The 27,514-nt window shown below is 41.0% G+C and overlaps 1 protein-coding gene across 1 annotated transcript in view; it reads right to left on the bottom strand.

Moving 5' to 3' along the window:
• Positions 1–27,514, bottom strand: part of SLC2A13 (solute carrier family 2 member 13) — a 305,817-nt gene that overhangs the window by 35,492 nt on the left and 242,811 nt on the right. The window contains exon 7 of the mRNA XM_059725881.1: positions 22,249–22,374. Coding sequence (XP_059581864.1) covers positions 22,249–22,374 — 126 coding nt within the window. The remainder of the gene's footprint in view (positions 1–22,248; positions 22,375–27,514) is intronic.

Raw genomic sequence — 27,514 nt, 5'->3', positions numbered from 1 at the left:
GTGCCCCAGCCAGCTGGAAAGCGGCACCACGTGCCTCAGCACGGGGGCTCCACAGCGAAGTCCCCTGCTGAGGCACATGGAGACAGGGGAGCAGCCAGCCCTGTCTCCACGTGCTGCTCCCCGGCTGGCTGGGACACAGGGTGTCTCAGCGTGAGGGCTGCCTACTGCCTAGCTCAGCGCTGAGGCACCCTATGCCCCAACCAGCCCCCCAATGCAGCACATGGAGCAGCAGGACAGTGTGTCCCACTGCAAACCACAGGAGTAGGGGCATGCACTGCAGCACAAAGCAGCAGCACACATTTGTGCCACGTCTAGTTGTGCTGCTGCGAATGCACACCCCTCCTCATGTGGACACAGCCTGAGTGAGCATTCTCTAGTCTTCACAAGGAAAAGCGTTCAGATATACAAGATAAACAATAAAGAAATGTATTTTATCCCTCATTAAAAATGACAGGGGAATTTCTTATTTGTGACCAGGGATTTTGGTTTTATCTGTTTAAAAATTGCAAATTCTCAATAAAACCTCCCCAAATCCATGTTTTACCACAATTAAAATGAAATATGAATATATATTTATGTATCAGTTGAACACAATGTTTTACAGATATATTTACAATTTTAAAGCAATTTGGAAGCCTACCAGTGCCTCAATCACTATAATAAAAATAAATTCTAGATACTTGTAAATTTTGGTGCTTGAATTTGGGTTTTTATCATGGAAAATCCTGCCCTCTTCACTCACGAGGATGTGGACAGGGACAGCTGCAGCTGCTCTGTGGTGCTGCGCAGCCCTGATATGCCAGTGCCCTGCCCATCATTCCCGACCCACAGCCTCCTGGACCTGCTGGTGCCCCTCACTCCTGACCCACAGCCCCCTCACCCCTGCCGGTGCCCCTCACCCCCCAACCACAGCCACTCCCCATCCAACCCTGCTGGAGGGGGCCCTCAGCTGCCAGGGCTATGGGGACAGGAACCCAGGTCTGCAGCCCCCTGCCTCCCCACAACAGTGCCCAAGCCCTGGCTGCCACCCATGGGAGGTGGTGGCTACCACAGCTCGAGTGGGGTGGAGCACAGAGCCTGCCTCCCTCTTCCCCACAGGCTGCACAGCTGGAGCAGAGCTGGGGGTAGGGGAGGAGTGCGAATGCAGGCTGCCTGCTGCAGGCTTGGGCTCCCCTCTGCTGCCCTCCCCCTGGGGCCTTCATGGCCCAGTAGGCAAGATCCAGCGTGGCAGGGCAGAGCAGGGTAAGGAGGCTTGGCACTGCCATCAGGAACCCCACACGGCTATGGAAAGGGGCCCAATGCCCGCCCAGCAGCAGCAGGGGGCACAACTGTGCAATGTTGCTGCCATTGCTGCCGGGCAGGCAGGGACACCTTGCCACGGCAGTGTGTGGCTTCCAGTGATGGCACTGAGCCTCCCTGTTCTGTTCTGTGCCAGGTCCTGCCTGCTTGGCTGTGGAGGCCCTGGGGGGAGAGCAGAAGGGCACAGAGCCCTGAGCCTGCAGTGGGCAGCCCACATCTGCCCCCACCTCATTCACAATTCTCAGGGGGCACATGTCCCCCCATGCCTCCCCCAGAGTGCAGGCAGCACCAGGGACCCAGGCCCCCCAGACCAGCTGTCCACCGCTCCATCTCACTCTCTGCCCAGGCCGTGCGGCAGCGAATTCCAGCCCTGGGACGGAAGCCTCACACACAACCCAGCTGGGCAGCATGTCCAGGCCCAGCCCTGCCTACTCCCTCCCATTTCCTGTGCTTTTCTCCTTTAAAGGAGAAAAATCTGTATTTTTCTTGTTAAAAAAAAAAGAAAACCCAGGTTTTTCTCCTTAAAATGAGAAAATCCATGAAAAATCCAGAAAGCTGGCTTGGGTCATCTTTCACTCTGAGCGCTCTGCCCATTGCAGCTGGGTCAAAGGGTGGAAAGAAATGCAAGCCATGGGGCCAGAAAAAGCAGAAGCTTAGAGAAAACCCATTTCCTGTAGTCCAGCAATGAGGGCACTCTGTGGAAAGGGGGAGGTCTGCTTTCTGTTGCTAGGACCACATATGCACTTTGCATTAAATACTCATTGGACAAGAAGTGAAAGAGCATTGGGTCCAGGGCTTAGGACTCTGTCTCATTCCTAGGGTAATGCCCTTATCACCACCTATAGGTCATGCTGCTTGCTTGCTCTATACATTGACTGCATGTGGAGTCTACACACCAAAACTTTTCTATTTGGATTACTCTCCTGAAGCAAGGCACTTAATTTTAGGCTTTGCAATGCCTAAGTGGAGGTGCCTTCATGAACAATTTGGATCCAATCTGTGGTTCATATATTCTGAAAGTAATAGTCAAGACTGATGGAATCCTAATATTTTGCTCTTTAAAATACTGTTGGTAGAATGTTGTATAAAAATCGCAGGCATCATGTAACAAGCAACAATTTAAAAGATGCCCTTTAAATTTAATGGGACAAAGTGCCAGTCACAATAAAGAAACAATAATGTATTTTTGGTATCTCAGGCAGATGTAGGAAGTCCAGGTTTTTGAAAAGTAGGGAGTGGAACACAGCATCAGAGGAGTTTCAAATGAATTTCTCTGGCTGTAATAACCACGGTTCAACACTATCGACTTTAAGAGTTTCCTTGGTCACGTGCATCCTACTAAAAGCGGCAGCACAAAGCTTGTCAGTTTTGACAGTCCATAAAGGTTTTATTTTTAAATAAAAATCTTAGCTTTTTATTCTTACTCTCTCTATATATATTTTCTTTTTCCCAGTGGAAGCTGGGAATCTGACTGCTGCTACTAATGACTTTAATCTCCCAGTTCTTGAAAATTAGATTCAAAGATTACTAAAATCAAAAGTGAAAATAAATTAACCTGTCATCATTTACAGTTTTACTGTCTCCTTATGAGTTCCTAGTAACAATAATGGTACTATCAAGCAGACATTGGTCAACATCGGACAATATTCGCTATTCAGAATTGGAGAAAAGAGTTCTGCGGCTATGGCCAGCAGTACAACTCATGAGACAATAATAAACTAGAAAAGTTCTTTTACTACAGTATTAACTATTTCATGAATGTAGATGGGTAATGTAAAATACTGCTAAGAAAATACTCCTCCCATGCGGAAACCACCTATCCCAACTGTCAGAAAATGGTTTATGGTCTAATTTTTAAGATTCACAGAAAAGCTCTCAGCGTGCCTGTATTGGAAATGCTGACACAATCAGAATGATAACAAGTTGACAGGTGGCAGTCTATATGCCATTATTATGAATGTGATTCATATCCAAAGCTACAAAGACTAAGTTACAGTGAGCCTATAATTTGCTATAAATACTTGGGCCCAAGTTGAGCTCTGTGCTGTTGCAGCGACACTGCTACCCAAGCCAGCTGGTTGAAAGTTGTAGCATGTATCGAGACTGCACTGCTGTGATATCAGCGACCACCACAGAGGCCAACTTCTAGTCTGATTTCCTGTGTTGTTACTTTCAGCTTTTGAATTAGCAAAAGAATAAAGAAGTTAAAGGACATTCTTAGAATTCAGCACACTGGTCAACATTTTCAGATTCAGGGTACCCTCCATAACTTTTTTCTATTTGGCAGCAATTCAGCTGACAGACGCTGTTGTGCTGTGTTACCTCAGTGGTTCTCAACCAAGGCCCTGTTGCTGTGGCCAAGTGAAACTTCCCTGTGTGCCTTTTGTGGAACCAGACTGTGAAGGGCTGCAGCAAGAGCACGTGTTCCTGCCTGATAAACCTAAAGCAGGCAGGATCACCCAGCCAACTGCAGCACTTCCTGGTCCCACCTTGTACGTTCCTCCTGGAAACAGCCATTGTCTATGCTGAGGAATCCCTAAAAGGCTCTCATGGAATCCCAGTCGAGAGCCACTAATCTAGCAGAGTGTTTCTCAACCCGTGGGTCACAAGAATATATGAAAGGGTTGGGGACAAACTTAAAAGTGGATCAACAAACTTTAAAAATGGATTCTCCTTTAAAGGAGTAAAACGTGGGAAACTGTGGCAGAATTCCAGCCTGCAAGGGGCACTTGGGGCTACCCCTGGCCTCCCCCCACCCCACACACACACATACACACTGCGGGGCTGGGGCCTGGGGGCAGGGGGCAACAGGTCAGGAGTGAGGAGCACTGGGTTGGGACTGGCCATCAGTGTTTACAAATGGGTCCTGGTACAAAAAAGGTTGAGAACCACTGATCCAGCATATACAAGATAACTATCTGAACAATTAAATGGAAAAAGTAATAACTTCTGAAGTGTCCTTTTTCATCTTTGGCTCACACCTTGAGCTTAATCTATTAGTGGTTTCCAGGTCCGATACTTCTTGCCACTTTCCTGGGTCTTTTTTCATTTTTAATTTTTGATTAAAAAAAAAGCAGAAGCATTCTATGTTGGCATCTCAATTTTTTCATTTGTGGCCATCCAAAAGGGTTCCTAATCTAAGTTAATAAACTGTGCCATAAAATTCACATAATGATGATTTAGACATGAACACTACATTTTAATTTTTGGCAGCAAAATCATCTCCGGCATCTTTAAAATATGTCAAGATTTAACACTTGAAAAAAGCCACATAAAATTAACTCAAAGAGAAAATACATATGCATGTCAAAATAAAGGCTTCCTGAAAACTGAAGATGGCATGAACCCTGCCTCAAAGAGTGCAGAGTTTAAAGGCGAGACAAGGAAAATTGAGAGAAATAGGGTAAGAAATACATATGAAGGCATGTTAACAAACACAGGCAGACAACAACAGGACAAGAAAATCATATACAAGGCTCCTCAGAAATGTGACTATAACCCCTTAGCACTAATCTTGACAAATCAATACAGAAAATGCATTTTTACAGAAAAAAAGAGGCTTTAAAGTGAGGATAAAAAATAAATCAAATGCTGTGTACATCGAATGATGATTTCCTACTTGATTTAGAGTAGCAAGAGGTCATACCTATGGCACAATTTTGCCTTGATTTTTGTATGCAGATGCAATTTGTATTCAAATTAAGACTGATGAAAAATAAGTCATGTTATGAAAACACAAAGGTAAAAAGGTTGCATTATAATTATCACTTTAGATACCAAGGACTCTATAATTATACAGAAATATTTGTAAGTACATCAAAACTTTGGGATAGTCAGAAGTCTTTTAAAGCAGTGGATCATTCCCTATGGCCCCAGAGTGCTCTAGTATGTAACCCGAAAGAAATCAAGGTCAACTCCTTCTCCAGGCTGCCTGGTTGAAAATAAAATATTTTTATAGGTATGATATATTTCCTGGCATTGTACCAAGAAAACATGTTTTAACTGCAATAAAAGCTATCTCCAGTAACAGGCATTAGGATCTAAACAGTAACACAGACCCTTAGTGTGGACAGATAAACAGGCATATCACTTTAAATGTGGTGCTGGGAGTTTACTGCCTTATTGCTAATGGGTTTGTCAGCTGTTCTGTTGTATCTATCTGTTTTGTCCATCTGTTCCTATCCTCTGGTAAGTGGACCTAAACCATAGTAATTTACCAGTGAATGAAACAGGAGTGAATAGGATTGGGCAGATAGGACAATTTTAGCAGATTCATCTGAACCATGGCAAGCACCCTTGTGCCTAAAAACAGCATAACTATTATACCTGCCCATAGGGTCTCAAACCGATTTTTCATCCTCACCTATTTAAAGTCTATAGTATAATACTAGATAGCTATAGGAAAAAACATAACTAGACTGCAAGCAACTGGAAGCCTGAACTAGACTCTCCGAAGTGAGATGCTGTTCACAGATGATATTTTCCTTGTACTGGGTTGTTCATTCCGTGCTCCTTATTAACAGGCAAGTTAAGTGAAAATGGGGACATGACTTTGAACCAAATCAATCAATAATTCTAGCACAACTTGTTTCAGTGAAGGATTAATGTCACTGCCACTATTTTCAAGGAAATGAGCTACAGATGTAGGCAGTACATATAATAATTTCTGTGAATTAAACTCATCAAACATACTGAATTATTCAACAGTCCTAGTGTAGAAATGTTTAAGTTCTTTCAGAAGGAAATTTTTAAGCTCTTTCAGAAGGAAAAAAAAAGTCGTCTTCCTTTTTAAAATGAGAGGAGTTGATAATCTTCATTATATCAAGTGACATGATGAGTCACTTACCAAGAATTAGTCAGAATCCTTAGGATGGAATCCTTGGAACACCAAGATCAGCAAATGAAGGCGTATAAGGCCCCTGTCACATGTTTCACTTAAAAATGATTAATTACTTAAATCAGGACTTAAACTGTAACCTGGCCATATGTTAAAACAATTAATGATGTCCTAAAACAAAGAATAAGCCCCAAAGTTATTCCACAGAAAATGTCTTAATAGCTTTGTGGCTGGTTCCTATTATGTCATTAACTGAATGTGTGGCCAGGTGCGTGGGAGCTCCATCAGATGATGGGACTCCCAGCTGCGGTGGCGCTCCCAGGCTGGATCACCTGATGGGACTCCCAGCTACAGGGGCGCACCATGCACTCCTGCGACTGGAAGTCCTATCGGCTGATTTAGGTACCCAGCCACGGGAGCTTTCTACTTACCAACGCAGGGGGAGCTTGGTCATAAGATGTGATGGGATCTGATGCTCATTCCCACAATCACGTCTCCTGCCATGCACGTATAGCACGGCAGGAGGTGCAACTGTGCAGATCATGCATCAGATCCTAGGCACCTGTCAGACCTTTACGTACAGATCTGGCAGGCCCTAAGAATCAGCACATGAAAACTGTTAAAACTACAAGTATCCGTCGAGAGATAGGTTCAGTTGTTCTTACTATACCCTGACACTTAATCTCCCACATTTTAGAAAATGATTGTTTCAAAATAAAGAAAATATTTTTATTAACTTAATGTTTTATTATTTAAGTAGTTCTAGGGCATGAATCCCTGTTAAGAGATCTTTTGCCCAGTCAATTCACCATGAAGCATGTGTATTATTCAAATCAGAATTCTGAAGTCAGCATTATTTGTCTTATCCCCTTCCATTTCCTTAACATATCAATGTCAGTGAGTACTGGAAGTGTCTGCTATAGATAAGCAAGGACCAAAGCTTCAGGTACAAACATCGCTGCTCCCTGAGGAGTTGAAACATGGTTCAGGCATAAGGTTCCTACTAGTCCAAATCAGCTCCTTCTATTTTGGTTTCAAGATTAGTCCCATAGCACCTGGTTAGAGGTTTGGCCCTCTCCAGTGAAAGTTCAGGCTCCCTGTTCAGAAGTCCCAAAAATAGTCTCCGTGCTCCTGCTGCTGAGCATGAAGTCTTGTTTCTTCATTTTGTTGGGAGAGCTATGCCAGGAAGACACCAAAGGGGGAAACATGGCTCCTTTACCCTTTGGGAGAACAGCAGATATGGAAGGTTTTGGAGGTTCCCATGAGTACTTTCTTGCATTTTCCAACATGGACTTCGGCAATGATGGGGTGTGAAAATCTATTTCATCTAACACATATTCTAACAGCATTGGAAGTTCCCTTGAGTACACTAGCAAAGCTGCAAACTGGGTTTTTTTCCTGCTACATTATGTGTTTGGGGAATGCTAAGTCTGCTCCTGGGCTTACTTTGGGGCTTATTATTCCCCTCATAATCAAAACAGGAAGACAAGAATAATTGAAAATGGAAAAGAGATTACTTTATTGCTAGTTCATCCCAAGTGAGAAGAGGACAACCAAATATGCAAAACACCTCATTATCCCTGCAGAATGTGAAGACAAATTCAAAATACAGAACTTCATCCTTGGATCATTTTCAAGTGAGTACTAACTCAAGCATCTTGCATTTCAATAACTGTAACACAACATTTGACTGAGCTAAAACACCAATTCTGGGTACTTTATGCTGAAGGGCAATTATTTTCTCCTATTTCACAACTATATAAAATGCTACAGAGTTTGTTATATCAACAATAAAAACTACTAGCAAGGCTCAAATCTCTCTACTTCCTTGTTCTTTGCTGAAATGACTGATCAGTATCAGCTAGCACACCTTTAAAAGACTAAAAGGACAAGAAAGAGCTTATAGTAGAATACGAGCTATTCCAAAACAAAGAATATCCCATCTTAAGTCATTCTAGGACTAGAAATTATATAAATCTATATAGCACAAGCTTACAGTTCCTAGGTTTTCTTTACAGTTTGATTTTGAATTCAGTTTTATCAGAATCTGAGGTATTTGGCAACTGACACCTTCTCAAACTTGAATTTTGGGCTTGAGCAAAGAAAGAAAAATGTCTAACCATTTTCCTGTGTAAAATGTATAGTAATATACTAAGTAGCTGCTCTGAAAACTATTGAACTCCATAGGAATCTTTGTTTTTAAAAGTCTGTGCATCAGGCCCTAAATGAGTAACAAATGCCATTTTATGTTATTCATTTCACGCCATCACTTCTGAGCTAGCCATGACGGCATCCAATTCTGAGTTACTTCTATTGCTGCATTGTAACCTTCAGACTTTACTTGCTCCAGACCTTTATTTAGCACAGAACACAGTGTCTTGCCTAGACTGAAACTTAAGCAAGGCAAGACATAAAACATTTATAGATGATAGTTGAGAAAAGCTATTGACTTGATGCTGAGGGGTTTAATAAAACAAGGGAAAACCACGTATCTAGTCAGAAGAGACTTTTTTAAACAATAGAGAATGAAATTTAAATAAAATGTAATATTGAACACTGCAAGATTTTTTTCTTGACTTCATGTATGCTCTACACATACATATATATACACTATAATTATCACTGTATATCCCTGTTAAATATTGTTGTTTGGCATTTAAGCATCTGTGAGAGATTTCAAACAAAGTCCCCAGAGTATTTTCTAAAAATAAATTAAACAAATTAAGAATTAATCCAACATGAACAACAAGATATGAATGTTACAGAAAACAGGAAATCAGCAATTAAAAAAAAAAACTTTTTAAGGTTTAAAAACAGATGTGAGAAATACCCCTTTGTTTTCATGCATTTTACTTTAAAATATTAAAAACTTTTCAAAGCTTTTCTTTTCAGGGATAAGATTGTAAGGAAAAGTTAAAAAGAACAAAGATCCTTATTGGAGGAACAGCCTGGGATAATGAAGCCTGTACTTTGAAATAGATTTAATCCATTTCCATTTCCTTCTTACACTACAAATTCACATTACTATGAACTTAATAGACTAACTGTATGTAAAATGAAAAAGGGTTGTTCTTGACCCTTAAATCAGAGAAGAATTACCTTCAATTTAAAAAGCAACTGAAAACACATTCTTTTCTGAGTTTTTCCCATTGAGTTTAACATCAGGCTACAGGTGTAGGGAAAAGATCATTTAAAGTGAGAAACCAAATCATGCAAAAATAAAGAAAAGACTCCCTAAGCATATGTAGCTTTGACTTAATGCTGCTCTGATTACCAGTCACTCTCTATGGCTGTACCATTAACCTTTACACATTAAGCAGCTAGTGTCACATGTAATCAGTGTCAAACAAGAAAAACTGTTGCACGTTTCTGCAAGTTAACATAAGAGCACTATGAGAAATACAAAATCTTAAGTGTTAGACCATTTACTCCTCTGGCAATGCAATACAAGAGTGGTGCTCAAAGACAAAGACACCTTACATTAATTAAGCAGTTTCTAGCACCTAGTACTACGCGTCGTTTTAAATGCCTAGATGAATCAAAAGACTGCACTCTCCTTTGATTTCATTACAAGTGTAACAGGGTATTGATCCCAGACACTGTTACGCATGCTCCCAGAGAGAAATCCAGCCAGGAAGTGCTGATCCTGCTATGCCCAGAACTGTGGGAAAAGCCTGGCCTTGTGCCCAACAGGTTAAACCAGAAGTGCGGCAATTGGGTGCAGCTGGCGTTTGCTCCCATAGGATCCCTGGAGTTCCAGTTCTTTTCAAGGGGGAGTAGTCGGGCTTACCTCTTTTCCCTGGAAAGCGGAGAGCAAAGGAATACAGGTACCTTGCACGCTTGTGCGGAGGCACGAATTGGGAGCGGAGACCGGGAGAAGAGTCCGGCTGGAGAAAGACAGAGCAGGAGACAGATGCTGGGGCTACCGCCCAAGCAAGAATCCAGGCAGATACTGGGCTTGCCAAGGCCCCAACAGAAAGAAAACTGTGCTTGGAAGGGTGAAGGGAAACTGGGCCTGCCCAGAAAGTGAGCATGTCCAGGGAGCTAAAGTAAATTTTAAGTGACAGGACCAAATGAGAAACTGATATTAATTGATACAGGTGGACCAGATCAATTAAGTTGCTGGATTAATTGAGGTCCAGTGGGGATAAGATCAACTGAGGATTGAAGTGTGTCGAATTGATTAAGAAATGAAATAATCAATGACTGTGTGTAACCTGATCAGTCAAGGGACCAAAGGAGGACAAGGCTAGGGAGTAGAAACCTGTCTGAAAGGGGACCTTGCCACCATCGGACTCCTGAGGAGACTAGGGAATAGGACATGTCAAGGACCCCAACTTTACTAGCCAGGGTGATCCAGAAAAGTGGCAAGAAGTGATGGACCTGAAGACCACTAATAGGTTGAGCTCAGGGTGTGAACCAAAAAGAAGATGCCAGCTGAGACCCTCAGAATTTTAAGCTAAAGACTCAAATCTAAATGGGTGTGTAATGGATCAGGGTGTAGGAGAGGAGGAGCCCTGTGTGTACACTACAGATTTCAATGGTTTGACCTACTGCTAGAGTCATCTGCCTCTCCTTTACTTTATTGATGACATTTTAGTGTGGAAGGCGACAAGAAATAGTGGAGAGGCAAGGAGGTGGTGGGAACCGGTTGAGGAGAGATCCATTCTAAGTAAACAATGGAGTTGGTGAACATCACAAGAAGTGGGACTGCTTGCACATACATTTATTAGCCAAATGAGCATTCCTGAAGATATATAATGTCTCCTTACCCTGAACTTTTAATCTATGCTGGAAACAAAACTTGGGGATATATTTTCCATGATGTCTTGGACAACTACGTCTTCCTGTTGTTATGGACAAATTGGTGGCTGGCATCCTGAAATTTTGACTTCACCTTTGCCTTGGCCTCCTCTTTTAACCACAACTGCAATGTGTGTTTAAATCCTGCTACTTCCTTCCTGCCCAATGGAAAGTTTGATTTTCCCAATTGTTCAGTGCTGAAAATGTTCCCCAAGCCATGATCATCTTACACCCTTACTACAGTGATCTTCTCCTTTATGGCCTCAGGGACTACTACCTCACCTCTTCCCAGATCTTTTCAAAATGCTGCTCCTAAGACCATCTTTCTGGCTCAGTATTATGACTGGACCATCTCTTCTTCAATTTCTTCTTCCAACACACGTACATGCTCCCTCTCCTCACTTTTAAACATTTTCAGAGTGGCTTTTTATCTTAGCATAGGTTTCATTTCCACCTTCATTCTGCTAGGTATGCCAATATCACCTGTTTTACAACTTATCCAGCCACCATGTTCATCCATATTGCCCCTTATAAACAGAAAAAAATCCTAATCAAAATCCATCTTTGGTACACCTTCAAGTGCCTCCTCAAGACTCACCTTTTTCACACTGCATACAGTACACTGCAACGTGACAGTGACAAGACATTTGGTGGAGATGCATTTACTGTCACAAAATCTAAGAATTGAGGGGGTGAGGGGAGGGGCGGGGGATGGGCGGGGGTTTATGCTGTCTCCCTCAGCCCTAACCAAGATGTTTGTTTCATTTACCTGTAATTTCTTATCTTTCAGAATGTACTGTATCTCAGGGCACCGAAACATTGCTGTTCAACTTGATTTACTTTTGATTTCTCTCTGAATTGGAAAACAGTTTCAAAACTAATATTAGACTTTCATACGTAAAGTCACTGAAAAATTAGTGCTGAATCCTGTTCAGCAACAAAATGTATTACAAGTGGGGTGGAAGAGAATCATTTGAACAAAGGGACTGCTTGTCTAATGAGCCCTATTTTAAACCCTCATTTTAATTAAAATGTATTTTATCTTCAGGATATAAGATGATGATCTCTAGAGTCAGAAGAAATATTTCTTTTGAAATATGAGTGATGGGGTGGCATTTTTGTGCTCTCCTTTCAGGCTGCTACTACTTGTTACAATTGCAGGCAGGTTGATTTAAAACCATCCATGATCTGTTATATAATATGGCAATGCCTGTGTTTCTATCCTAAGGAAAGGGGAAGATAACCTGAAATGACAACTTTGGAAATTAAAGTTACCACTACTACTGGAGGTCAGTTCATGATACCTGTTAATCTATCTGCAGAAGTCCAAGCATTTTACTGAAGTTTGTTGTTGGCTGTCAGACATTCAGTGACAAACAAAAATCTCACAATATTAAAAATAAAAAAACATGGATTTTCCCCCAACTTAAAAAGAAAATCAAGGAGTCCATATCTTCTGCAATAGTTATAATCAAAGCCTTGTCTTAATATGAATTCCATAAATACATATATTAAAATTTAATGCTCTATTTCTAAAAACTGTTTAAAGGGATTCTACTGAGGGTATCAGGCCAAAACATATGATTTACCCGTTTAAGTATCTTTTAAAAAGGTGCAACCAACAATTAGCTGATTTTTCAGTGCTGAGAGAACCACAGTTAAAATGCTACCTGCTCTGCAGCAACCCCACTATCGATAACTTTATTTGTGATTGCTGACTTAATATGTATGTTGTTTTGTTTTTTTGGTCTGTCTGCCTCTTTGGTTAGAACTTAGTAGAGAATATATTCAAACTCTCCCCCAAAATTTCTGTATTTCTTCCAAGCGGTTAAGAATCAAGTGGCCAGGCCCATAAAAAGAACAGTAAAATGATCCTTCCTTCAACTGCATCTCAGAACAAAGTTCATCCAACAGATTTTATGCCTGAGAACCCTCAAAGCAGCATCTGTGTCAGTAAAATGCATCTGTTATTTCTATTTTATATATTTTATGAATATAGAGACACATTACTATTCTCCAAGATGCATTTTCGCATACTCAATAAAGAGTATGTTTAGTAGGCGTTCTGTATTGCTAAGATTTTATTTTGGGAATGCACTAAGACGTGGCACATTCATAATCTGAATGTGGCAACTGGAGGTCTCTGCAGGAGAAATAGTAAGAAATGATGCACTGGGAGAACTAGTGTAATATTTTAAATACAAGATTTTATTGAAAGATTCTGAAGATTGTAATTTCACTAATAACATTCTTACCAACACTCCATGCAGTACAAGTCAAGCACTTTTTCGTTTGGACAGAAGAGTACTTCATTCACAAAGTATTTACAGCTTTCCTATGGTGGTAGTCGTTCATGGACATACACTGACTTTTTATACACCGAATTCTTATGAAGCATGAGGAAAGGGGAATTCAGTTTTAAAAATATAGATCTCTCACATATTTTTGAATATTAATAAAATGGTCCCTCATACAGTGACTTTTTAAAACCTTGAAGCCTACTGTATAAATTGGTCAGTGACTGGCCAAACTAAGGAATAATGAGCTGATCTGTCCCCTGGATAGTGACATTTACAAAACTTTGCTTGTTAGTAATATTTCACTTGCTGAAATCTCCAGGAAAATCCACTATTTCCACCAAGAAAAGATTTTTAAAAAGCAATTAAAATGCTAGTCTGCTATGAACTGGTCAACAGAAAATGTGGGATGAATTTCAAACTCTCCAGTCTTTACAAAGCTGTGATGGGATCAAGCTGAGTGCCCCCTTCTGGCTGCTCACCAAATTGCAGCTAGGGGACTGAGAAACTGAACTCCAGATTTTTTTTTGTCTCTGGAGTCTCATCTGGCCTTGAGTTTTATCTCTATGAAAACTTCACTTGTGCAGATCCCCTTAAATCACAAATTCATGATCCAACTGTCTATCACCAAGGGCTGGCATTGCCTCCTCAGACTCCCTCTCCCCTCTAAGCACCTGTTTTCCTAAACTCGTACCAAAGGTATGATCCTTTTGGTTTATCATGTAACTAGGAACCATTGGTAGCTGAAAACTAATAAGATCATACTGAAATGCAAATATTTTCTGAGCACACAATTTTTTTTTACTTAAAAGATGAAATACAAGAGAACAGATCAATAGAAAACAATCACTTGCCTAAATGCTATATCCCTCTTTTAGAATACCTTGCTCTTGTGAGTCCTTACAGAGTCCATCGGTTTTTAGGGAAGCAGGATTCCTCTGCCTTGTTAAGCTCCAGGTACAAGCTGTACCTATCTCCTCAGCCTGAACTACTGAAAATGGGCACGGAAAACAAATGGCTCAGAATCTGCCTTGTAAACTTTCAGCTGCTCCTTCAGACAATTTCCTGAAACGATTCCACCAGGTTGGAGGAATCCTCATACCTCTCTATTAGGAATCATTTTAGTGCCATGTTGACTTTTCCACTACCTGCCTATGAAAAAATCAATTAGCTGTCCAATTCAGTGATTCTCAACCACGATGCCAGGGCACCCTGGGATGCTTTGAAATCCTTTGAAGGGTGCACAGGGTACCATTTAATGTTAGCACTGTTAGATGTGCAAACATGATTTACAGGATAAATCCATAGATTTCAAATATGAATCCATAGTAATAAAAATATCCTGCCCTGTTGTGGGCTTTCTGTGTTCTTTGCAACAGATAAATTGGTTTATTTTTTCTCTAGTCAAAAAAAGAGTGAAAACTAAGAGTTGGCTTCTTCTGAGGGGTGCCTTAAGTCTAACGAGGGATGCCTTGAGTCTAAAAAGACTGAGAACCACTCTTTTAGTGGATAAAGTAACAGCCTCATGAACTGAACAGTTTCTATCCACATCTATGCTGACAACCAGACCTTGGGGACCTTACAGCCCACATCTGCAGGCCTGCTATGGTAGTGAGCAAATATACAAGTCAATATTAACCAAAAGCCCCACAATTAGGTCTTTTCCTTGCACAGGTAATAATTTATATGTAAATATAGTAAAAGAAAGAAAACTCGTTCCTGCCTTATGCTCAGCCATCCATGTTGGTTTGCACAATGCACAGAAGTTGCGCGGTTTGAAAGGACTCCAGATCTATCTGTTGTTTTGAGGGAAATATGCTACCCCATTAAGTGACATATGTGTCTTCTTGGCACAGAGAAAAGCAGCATGGTTCTAACACACAAACCCAGAAATGAGAACAACCAACTCCACATTCAAATTCTAGTTCTCATATCAACTCCCACTGGGGCCCAGGGGCAAAGCAGTTAAGGTATTTCTCTGGGTGCCAGAGTCACGAGCCTCAGCCAGAGGTATAACTCCAGAGTTATACCAATGGCAGCACTCTGTTGGCCTAGATGTAAATGTGTACTTGGTCATTTGGGCTGAGGAAACAGAGACAGTTGGATGCAATGCTAGCCACATGAATCCCTCTTTGCTATTGACTGGCATGCTCTACTGTGGGCTTCAGGAAGACTTGTGGGTACTTTTGGCCCTTTCTGCTTTAGGTTTCCCCACCTATAAAATGGAGACCATACTATTTACCCACTTTGCAGGAGGCTTTGTAAAAAATAATTTACTGTTGGGAAAGCAGAACATAATTGCTATGGGTGTTTGTACACATCACATATTTTGCCCTTGCGCTCTACTCACCTTATCTGCACCATTTTAATTGAAAAGTTTTTCTAACTATTGGAAATACACACAGCCTCTAAAATAATTAGGTGGGCTCTCACTCTCCCCTAGAAAGGGTCTGGTAGCGATCTGCAGATTTCTACTCCTTTTTCTTCCTTTAATGAAAAAGGAATCATATAGGGATAATCTTGTTACCCATCCTCAAAATGCTCAGGCTCACTACAGACATAGTGAAGCAATTATTGTAGGAGTTTGGCTGTGCAAAACTTGTTTTCCTGATCCACCCCAAAATGCCAAAGCCTGAAAAATGCTGACTGTGCTAACAAGTTAAGAGGGGCTATATCTGTGTTACCCTCAAATAAACCGGATATGCAAGTCATGTTTATTTAACAGACCAAATGAGAAATATCTTTTCTCTGTGGAAAAATAATACAAATTCCCTATCCCCCAATGTTCCCTGTAACATTCCTGTTAGAAGCCTGAATTAGGCCCAGCTGGATTGATTCTTGTATGGCTCTTTTCAAGTGCTGTTGTCGGCCATGGGTTTCCTTACATTCAAAAAGAATCACCACACGCTGTTTTTCCTATAAAAAACATTTTGACACTCTAACTGTCCTCCCAGGTTTCTATAGCAACTCCTGCAACATAAACAGCTTTGCTGGCAGCCACAAGAGACAGATATTTCTTACTTGCCTTCCTCTACTGCACAGATATTTTAGATTTGGAACATACGGTAATTGTGAATTAGTGTAGTCTACTGTAACCATACAAGTAGGATTGATTGTACAAAGTTGGCACAGAAAAAAATATGAAAATATAATACAATACTTTAATAGTCCCAAACATTACCAGTTATACTAATACTAGTATGGTATTTTGGGATTATTACTGATGAATACTGAAGGGCTTTTTAATACTAAAAAAGGAAGGATTTTCTAGAGGACATTATAGTCATATACGGACTGCTACTGTGACTCACAGCTTCCTTAAAGGAACAACCAATTTGTGAATGGACATTACCACTCATGGAAATCAACTGAACAAAGGTACACATATATATGCATATCAATTAGCGATAATGACAGAACATAGACTTAATCCTGGGGATCATTTAATTATGCATAGGTATTTTAAAATAAACATTCAGAAGTGCAGTTATAAATATGGCTTTAGACAGAATAACTGTCAAATGAAATCACGTATTTTTCATGCTCCCAGAGGAAGGCAATCTCTTCATTAGTGTCAGATGCCTGAGACACTGCATCTCAGTAAGGCAGGAATGTAGATAATGCCTATTTCTCTGAACAACAAACAGCATCTTCAAGAAATCTCCCCATTATAGGGAAAGTTGCACTGTCTGTGGGCATGAAGGTTCTCCTGTGAAGGGATCTGAGGAACCAGCACAGGGCTATATGACTGTACAATCTGCCTAGCCTGGAACCCAGATCTATAGGAATTCCTTGTGAATCATTATGTAGCAGGGATCTGGGAACAGGCAGAAGAGGACCTCTTTACTGATCCACAATCAGTCCCCTCTGTGTGGGGCAGAAATAGAAGGAAAGAATCTGGTACCTACTCCACCATGAGGCCTGGATAAGGAGCCACAGAGTGACCGCCTGTGTCAGGTCACAGCCTGAAGAGCCCAACTTTGAAAGACTTTCCCCATACACAACAGCCCAGATTGTCAGGCTGCGTAATGGCACCAAGTTAATATGAGCACTACAGCTTTTTTTTTCTCCTTTCAGGCCAGATTTTCAAAGTAATAATAAACCTTGTTCTTATGAAATGATTTGAACAGAGTCCTCACAATAACTTCTGTTATGAAAAAGAAGTATTTTCCCTTTCATATCCAATTTGCTTCAATAGATTTTATAGAAAAGGTACTATGGAAAAATGAATCATAAATATAGAAAGAGAACAGATGTGTACAAACACAAGTTAAACAAGAAAACCGCTAATAGGTTTGATTTATTTACCATACATTTGTAATGTGTTTGTATCTTCATTGCTGTCTTACTATATGCTATTATCATTTCCTTAACTGCAGAGTTGGTACTTAAAATGTACAATATATTAAACAAATGTTGATCCTCCCTGTGAAGAAAGGTCTGTTATCTGACAAACAGGAATATGAGTGTTCAGGGAGCTTTCATGAAAATCAGAACATCACTCAGTAGGGACTAAGGTACGTGTTGAACATATGCAATGGGAGCTGTTTACAAACTAGTCAGCATTTCTCACAAAGTCCAAGATTCTGTAGACTTCATTTTAGATACATTTTTAACAACATATGTATTTTGTGTGAATTCTGCATGAAATTAAGTTACAATTTGGAAGTACAGAAAAGCTGAAGTGATGTTTCCCATCAATAAATAAATAACTATATGCATAACCCACCTTTTTACAGAAAGGCCTGAGGGACTGGACATGACATTTTATTGTAGAGAAAAGACTCATTTTACATTTATTATTATTAGCTTGTTTAATTGTTTCACTCCCTTTAAGGCCTGTTTAGTAAGGTCAGCTGTAGCTAAAGCTTGTTAAGTCTGAGAGTACAAAAAATAATTTAATATTAAAAAGAAAATCCTACAATACTTCCAAAGATTATACGTGGCATAAGAAACATACCGTAGTCAGATGACCTAGGAAGGTTTTATCAGTACTCATTTTGAGATGACCTACATAACTCAGTTGGGGATTCACACCAACTCAAACTCAGGCTGGCAAATTTGTGACAGCATATAATCGTATCATGAAAGGATTGCCTTGAAAAACTCTGCTCTCCATAGAATCTGGTAAATTGCACTTAGAATTTCTCATATTAAGTGCAGGGAAATACTGTGCTACCCATTTAAAAGGTTATGGTAAAAGGTGATACCTTACTGGGCACTTCTATGTCAGCATACTCAAGATATAGAATGGTGTCACTTTAAAACTGTGGGAACTTACATATTCATACACATATACCATGAAGCTAACATTTCAGACTAAATGATTTAACCTACATGCTTGGTTTTAATTGTAAAATCTTTAAATTTAAAAAAAGAAATAATTTAAACATAAGGGGCAATTTCAGGTGCACCTAGGAGGTTGTCTTCTCAAAGGAAAGAATTCAGTAAATCCTCATAGTATATCCAAGAGGTTTGTCATATAGTTTAAACAGCAGAACTTACATATATTTGGCACAAACTGTTCAGGAAGGACAGGCAGGGGAAAAGAGGAGAAGGAGTTGCACTTTATGTAAAAGAGCCGTATGATTGCTCAGAGCTCCAGTATGAAATGGGAGATAGGCCTGTTGAGGGTCTCTGGGTTAAAGTCAGAGGGAAAAGCAACAAGGATGATGTCGTGGTGGAGGGGTCTGCCATGAATGATGTATGCCCCTGGCGGCTGGGAGGGCATGGCTGTGCAGGTCGCGGTGAAAGCGTGACTGTGGTAAGCATGGAGCTCCTGCAGATGCCACCGGCAGCGGGGGTGGGGTGGCAAGCACTGACCAGGGGTTGGCGACCACCCACAGGCACCGTCAGCAGTGACCAGCAGTGATCACAGACTGCCTGCAAATGGTGCCGGCAGTGGGGTGGCGAGCGGCGACTGCCCTCAGGCATCACCCAGCAATGATGTCAGCGGCGCCTTTTTGTAGGGGGTACACCACCACACTCAGGGGGTGCATGTGCACCCGCGTGCATCCCCTACACATCACCCCTCCAGTCTGCCACAGACCACCAGACCAGATGGAAGTGGTGGATGAGGCTTTCTTCAAACAGCTAGTGGAAGTTTCCTGATCATAGGCCATGGTTCTCATGGGGGACATCAATCACTCTGACATTTGCTGGGAGGACAATACACTAATGCACAGCCAATTTAGGATGTTTTTGGAGAGTGTTGGGGACAACTTCCAGATGCAAATGCTGGTGCAGCCAACTAGGGGCCATGGTCTTCTTGACCTGCTGCTCACAAAGAGGGATGAATTGGTGGGGAACGTGGTAGTGGATGGCAACTTGGGCAGCAGTGACCATGAGATGATTGCATTCAGGATCCTGAGGAAAGGAAGGATGGAGAGCAGCAAAGTAAGGACCTGGACTTCAGAAAAGCAGACTTTGACTCACTCAGGGAACTCATGGGCAAGATCTCCTGGGAAGCCAGTCTGAGGGGGAGAGGAGTCCAGGAGAGCTAGCTGTACTTTAAAGAAACCTTACTGAAAGTGCAGGAACAAGCCATCCCAATGTGCAGGAAAACTAGCAAGTATGGCAGAAGACAAGCTTAGCAGGGAACTCTTCAGTAAAACTAAATCATAAAAAGGAAGCTTATAAGAAGTGGAAACTTGGGCAGAACTAGGGAAAAATATAAGAGCATTGCTCGGCCATTCAGGGATGAAGTCAGGAAGGCCAAAGTGCAATTGGAGTTGCAGCTAGTAAGGGATGTGAAGGGTAACAAGAAGGGTTTCTACAAGTATGTCAGTAGCAAAAGGAGGATCAGGGAAAGTGTGTGTCTGTTACTGAATGCGGGGGGAGGCAACCTTGTGGCAGAGGACACATAAAAAGCTCAAGTACTCAATGCCTATTTCACCTCAGTCTTCACAGGCAAGGTCAGCTCCCAGACTACTGCAGTAGGCAGCAGCAGACTTTGGGGAGGAGGTGAGAAGACCTCAGTACTGGAAGAATTGGCTACAGACTTTTTAGAAAAGCTGGACATGTACAAGTCCATGGGGCCAGATGGGGTGCAGCTGAGGGTGCTGAAGGAGTTGGCTGATGTGACCGTAGAGCCACTGGCCTTCATTTTTGAAAACTCATGGCAATGGGGAGAAGTCCCATATGGTTGGAAAAAGGCATACATAGTGCCCATATTTATGAAAGAGAAAAAATAGGATCCAGGGAACTACAGACCAGTCAGCCTCACCTCAATCCCTGGAAAAATCATGAAGTATATCCTGAAGGAATCTATTTCTAAGCATTGGAGGAGAAAAAGGTGATTAGGACCAGTCAGCATGGATTCATCAGGGGCAAGTCATGCTTTGACCAACCTGATTGCCTTCTATGACAAAGTGACTGGCTATGGATGTGGGCAGACTGGTAGTGTGGTGTACCTTGATTTTAGCAAGACTTTTGATATGGTCTCACAACATTCTTGCAGGCAAGATAAGGAAGTATGGGCTGGATGGATGGACTGTAAGGTGGATAGAAAACTGGCTGGAGCGTTGGGCTCCGAGAATTGTACAATGGGTCAATGTCTAGTTGGGAGCCAGTATCAAGTGGAGTGTCCCAGGGTCAGTCCTCGGCCTGGTTTTATTCAATGTCTTCATCAACAACCTGGAAGATGGCATAAAGTGCACCCTCAGCAAGTTTGCAGATGACACCAAGCTGGGGGGAGTAGTAGATATGCTGGAGGGTAGGGCCATGATTCAGAGTCAGCTAGATAAATTGGAGGTTTGGGCCAAAAGAAATCTCATGAGGTTCAACACGGACAAGTGCAAAGTCCTACACTTAGGACAGAACAATCCCATGCACCAGTACAGGCTGGGGCTGATTGGCTGGGCAGCAGCTCTGCAGAAAAGGACCTGGGGGTTACAGTAAGCTGAATATGAGCCAGCAGTGTTCCCTTGTTGCCAAGAAGGCTAACAGCATACTAGGCTGCATTGGTAAGAGTGTTGCCAGTAGGTCAAGGGAAGTGATTATTCCCTTATGTTCAGCACTGGTGAGGCTACATCTATGTTCAGTTTTGCGCCCCCCCCCCCCCCCCCCCCCAGAAAGGATGTGGACAAATTGGAAAGAGTACAACGGAGGGCAACAAAAATGGTGAGGGGGCCTCTCCTCCTATGTCATGTGCCCCAGGCCCCCTCACCATTTTTGTTGTCCTCCACTGGAGAAGAGGAGACTGAGAGGGGACTTAATAGCAGGCTTCAACTACCTGAAGCGGGGTTCAAAATACAATGGAGCTAGACTGTTTTTAGTAGTGCCAGATGACAGAACAAGGAGCAACAGTCTCAAGTTGCAGCAAGGGAAGTAAAGGTTAGATATTAGGAAGAATTGTTTCACTAGGAAGGTAGTAAAGCACTGGAACAGGTTACTCAGAGAGGTGGTGGAAGCTCCATCCTTGGAAGTTTTCAAAACCTGGCTAGACAAATCTTTGGTTGGGATGATCTAGTTGGGGCTTCTCCTGCTTTGAGCAGGGGGTTGGACTAGATGACCTCCCGAGGTCTCTTCTAACCCTGTTTTTTCTATGATTCGGTGATTCTCTGAGGGCATAACTGGGCTGGGTACACATACATATATACACGTGTCTGCCGTTTTTCAGCCACTTAATCTGCATGGTGCCCACATCTAAATGATTTCTGTATTTTAAGGTTATCAGTTCAAACAAAGTGAGGACCTGTTTTTCACATTTTTTATAATTAGTATAATTATAAAAATAGAAAAATGTGACGGTTGATTTAATTTTCACATCATGACTTCACCACTGGACAACACTTATTTTCCAGAAAAAATTAAGCTTATATGCAAAGTTTTTTTGAAATGGAAACACATATCATATGCTAATTAAATAATGATAAAATACCAATCCTAAGAATTTACTTTTCTGGAAAGAGATTAAAGAATAGTGTTTTTATGAAAATACAAATGCTCCCAATGGCCAAAATCAAAACTTTTATCAAAACCTACTATGAATAAATGCTCGAAGTGACATACCTGCCCCAAGCTGCTTTCATTGTAGTTTCTTGACTAACAGGAATACAGGAGGAATCAACAACACTTGACTTATTCAGTTTGTAGCAGAGACCACAGTTTGGATCTAACATGCATCCATTGCAATAACTGAAAGAGACAAAAAGAGACATACTAAACTAAATTTCCTTTATCTGTACATGTGAAATAAAACATTATCCATTGAACATGTCAGTTCAAAAGCATGAAGTCATTCATTCTTTTCTTCTCCTATGCCATGTTCTGGTGAAAGCCTGGTTGTGCTTGCACATCTACTTATTAGTGTTACTAAATAACACTTGATCAACATGGAGCTTTGGGGGAAAAATAAGTAGAGCAGCTTTGGTTGAGAAATAGGGAAAGGACAATAAAACTATGAAGATGGTAGACAGCAAAAATTATGTAATCCTTATATATAGGTGAGTAAATAAATGTTTTTTCAGACTGTATCCGGTAGTTGTGTTTGACTAAAATATCCTTGAATTAATCATCTCTATATATTTTAACTGAATCTTACATACAAAAGAGTTAGAGAAAATGGCTAACATAAGATGTGACAGCCTGTTAAAATGCTCATATAGAAAGAATCTTTTAATACACTGAGGTATGCTAGAAAAAACTTACAAAGGAAACAGCTGCCATACAGATCTATGTTTCATAGTCATTCGTTTATGACGAAGATATGGAAGGGGAAGGAAAGTGCTTGGAGTGCAATCTGGAAGGTAGGAGACATGGGTTATACACTTGCCCTGCCACAGATTTCCCATGTAGCCTTTAGCAAATTACTTATTCTCTGACTCCACTTTTCATCTCTAAAGTAAGGACAAGAACATTTATTCACTTCACAAGGAGTGGTGAAGCTATGTAAATTTTAAATTGTGAGATTCATACATAGAGTGATGATGGGGATCATACAAGAACTGAAGACAGACAGTATTAGTCTACCATTTTCTCTCTCAGCAGAAAAGAAAGAGTAATTGGAATGGTATATAACCACAGAAGCATGCCCAGTAACATTTCAAATTTCTTGATTCCTATTATTTTGTAAATTAATATAATAATTATTTATTTTGACTTGAAGAAGTCAAATACCCAAATTGCATCATTCTACTGGGAACTTAACAATAGAACTTTTGAATAAGTACAAACAGACTCCTTCAAGTAGTCTGACATCTTTTATATTCCTTTCATTGGTACAAAATTATGTAAAAATGTCAGATACAGAATTAAATGCAACAGGTATATAAAAAAGCTGAATATTAAAGAAATATGCAGAATAAATACCAGTAAAAAAGTAGCATATTAAAAAGATTGAAAGACTGCTATGGTGTCTCAATCAAAACCAGTAAAAGAAACACACTTTTCCTGATAAGGTATGTTTTTATGCTAAATTTAGAGTGGACTTGATGTAAATCACTCCACTCTGAAGTGAAGTTATTCTCTAACATGGAGGTGTATGTAATACACTAATGTTAGTGTAAATTACTCTGAGGTATCAGGCATCAACTGTTCCCTAGTTAGGTTCATCCCAGGGTCGCTATTTGCTCAGTTCAAATGGTCTACTGTCACCTAGTGGCCAGGCACTATCACAGCCAGATTTGCTGAGCTCTGTTATGTATCTGCTTTTACTCTGGGACAGTTTTACTGTCCAGTAAAATGTGGCTAGATGACTCAACAGCAAGAATGTCTTATGGCTGCACCTCAGATTGTCAACATGGATTTAAGGGGAAAATGTAAAAATAACTGTTACATAGAGCTTTTTTGGCAGGAAGTCTTGCAGTTCTTTCTTACATGAGTGCTAACTATGGTATGACTGAGCTTTCTGATCCAGAACCCAAATCTTTTGAAATGTCTTTGTCAGGGGCATTACGTTGAGGATAGTCCATGTCCATAGTTCAGTAGAATGATAAATGGAGGTGCACAAAGAAGGCAGAGTTGGGGTTTAAATGGATCTAGTGCAGCTAAGCTCTTCTAGAGAAGCATTTCTCAAACTGTAGGTCACGACCCAAAAGCAGGTTGCAAGATTTCAGAGGGTTATGAGCCACGGGTTGAGAAATGTTGATCCTGGGAAAGCATCAAGACTGCAAAGGACAGAGGGGTAGCAGGAAGGCGCCTGCCCCTTCCAGGAAGGGAAGGGGGTGGGGGAGAGCTGTGAGGCCAGGGTGGGTGCTCAAGGGGTGGGGTGGACAGGAGATGCTGCTTGGGAGGCAGGAAGGGCTGGGACCAGGCTGCCTGGCACGGCATGGCAGACCCAGCCCAGGGAAGGGGCTGCCCCAGGCCTCCTCTCCACCTCCCTCCAGCCTGTGCCAGGGCTGGACTCACTCTGCTGCCACTTGCATGGAGCTGGAGTCACAGCAACCACCAGGCCTCCAGCCTGAGCAGGAGGGGGGCAGCTGGGGGCCTCTCCAGTAGAGCTGGTGGGGCAAGGGGCTGCGGGCTGGGAGTGAGGGACACTGGCAGGACTGGGGGTGGGGGCAAGGGCTGTGGGTCATGAATGAGGGACACCAGCATGGCCTGGGGGGAGGAGGGGGTCATCAACTGGCAGGGTCAGTGGGGTGTGAGTTGGGACAGGACATGAACCTTTGCAAATGGGTCCAGGTAGCAAAAAGGTTGAGAACCACTGTTCTAGGGTATCAGGACCACTTGCAATTTTCTCTCTTCTGAGTAAGTCTTTAAAAAAAAAGCAATTTCCAGGCCAAACGTAATTGAACTATCAGGAGATATATATTTACCATTTACTGAAGAAGGGCAAAAATAAAAACATACCTTAGTTCTCAAAAGTAAAAGAATTATGTAAATTCCAACTTAAAATTAAACTTAAAAAATCTAAAGTGTGGAAATATACAGTTAAGTTTACATTTAAGTTGAACAAAACATCCCCTACATCATAAAAACACAAGGAAAAAATGTTCAAAAGAATTTGCATCTTTATCCCAATAGTGACTCAGAAAAGTGATATAAAATCTAACTGGATCACAGGCAGTCCTTGATTTATAATGTTTCGAGTTACAACATTTTGCCCTTACAATGTTTATAAACTGACACCCAGTTTCAACTTTCTGACATCAGTTTTGACTTTACAATGCTTGATCCGACATGATGTCACGCCAGCAAACAAGTTTGCTGTGTTGCCCATCTCCCTGGAGAACATCTATCCAAACTTCCTTGGACACTTTCTTTAAGAGAAAGCAGACAAGACTTCAGAAAAACCTGCAGCCAAGACTCCTGAGAAGACTCCAGCCAAGAACACTTCAAAAAGTCCAGTAAAGTCACCTCAAAGAAGTCCTTCCAAATCAGTATGATTGCTATTTACAATATAAATAAATTAATGTAGTTGTGTTACTCATCTATAACTGATTGAGTACAACATTCTGGGTTATTTTTGGTGAAAATAGGGTATTGGACCTTGGTTCAGGAACCCATCCCGCATTTATAACATTGTTTCCTATAGGAAAATTGGCTCCGAGTTACAACATTTCAACTTAAGACATGGTTGTCAGGAACCAATTGTGTCATAAGTCCAAGGACTGCCTGTACTTGAGTTTTGAAGGTAATTAAACCATACACTCAGTCTTTTTACTCCAAAAATTCCTTAGTTACACAGGCAAATTAAAGAGTTCAGAAAACGTTTTTTTTAAATGTGCAAACTTAGCCTAGAAATTCTAGGCTGTTTGTGTTATTAAGAAATTAATTCTAAAGACTTTTCCCTTGTATAACTGACAGTTGCAATTCTAACTAGTTTTCTTCCAGAGGAATACTGTATTGAATTGGTATTTACAGGATAACACAAAGTACAGAAACATCAATTTCCAAAGAAACAGCAGTAGCCAAGGGATAAATCAACTCTACTTCTCTCATTTTATATAAAAAAATGCAAATCTAATAAGTTGTACAAAAAGATTAAATAAAATAGAGGGAGAAGTCATTCTGAAAGATAATTTCATCTGGCAAGAGTAAATATTTCCTTCATGTCTTAAAAGCATCAATAAGAAATATGTAGCCCTACAATTATCAATTACAAAAGGAAAGAACAGTGCCATATATTACATTAGAGTCTTAATTACATTTTGTTAATCACTATGAGACAGCAGTGGTCAGCAACAAAAACAGTCAAAAGAAACAGAAGACTTCAAATACAATAAGATAAAATGTTTTAAAAATTCACATTTTGTGTGCATACATTCTAAGTATAATAGGGGTATTAAATACTGCTTGACTTGCCAGTGAAAATGCTATGATGTTAACAGGAGACTATTGTGGTTGATTTTTACATTGTGAAACACCTCTTATCTGCTCTCTATTTAAAAGAGATAGAATTTCTTATGAGAGTGAAAAAATTCTATAGAAATGTATAGTGCTAGCATATCTAATGAAATATCCTGCTTTCAGAAGTGGCCAGTTCCAGATGCTTAAGATGCAAATATCTGGATTCTCTCATCCATTTACTGCAATGCAATCAATATGACTACAGTGTGCAAACAGAATTACAGAATTATCACCATCTCCAATTTGAACTTGTAATAAAAGAGAAAAAAAAATCTTGCAAAAGCAGATAGCTAAGAAAATCAAACAGGAAAAAAGAAGTTCATTTTCTCATTATTTCATTTTGAAAACTTCTTTTTGAAAACCCTGTATTGTCCATTACTTTCAGCATAATAAAACAGAGAAAACAAGGTCTAAATAAAATAATGGTAAGATCTATACTGCCTTTACAAGCTATGCAACCTTCTCTCTGGGTATATCAAGGCTATCTAACACATGAATATAACATGAGATTTGTAAAGTTATCAGTGCAAATACCCTCTTGGGTTAGGGAGGAAGAAAAGGTATAAAGAAACTTAAGAGTTTTATGAATGAATTGAATTAAATAAAACCTAATTTAGAGCGGCTCAATAAGTTCTGATGCCTAGGAGACTTGAAGATAGGATAAGGGCTGGGCCATGCCCCACCCTCACCCTCACCATGGGACCAGCTTGGATCCAGGCTGCTGCCCCACTCAGCATGCCTGGATGGGGCCCTGCTGCGACCACCCTGTGCCGGATCAGGAACAACAGACAGATCTGGCCCATAGTTGGTCTGAGCACTGCCCTTCTGCCCCATTGGTCAAAAAGGTTGAGCCCCACAGGGGTTCATGTGTTGAACAGGAAAGCCTCTAGGGTAGACAGGCAATTGCCCCAGTCTGCCCTATGGGTCAATGTGGGCACAACTCCACATAACTATGCCAGGACCTGGGTATCACCCACCTATAGGA

Source organism: Alligator mississippiensis, chromosome 4 (assembly GCF_030867095.1).
Source record: "Alligator mississippiensis isolate rAllMis1 chromosome 4, rAllMis1, whole genome shotgun sequence".
In the NCBI taxonomy this organism is placed as follows: Eukaryota; Metazoa; Chordata; order Crocodylia; family Alligatoridae; genus Alligator; species Alligator mississippiensis.
This window is presented reverse-complemented; position numbering and strand designations above follow the sequence as displayed.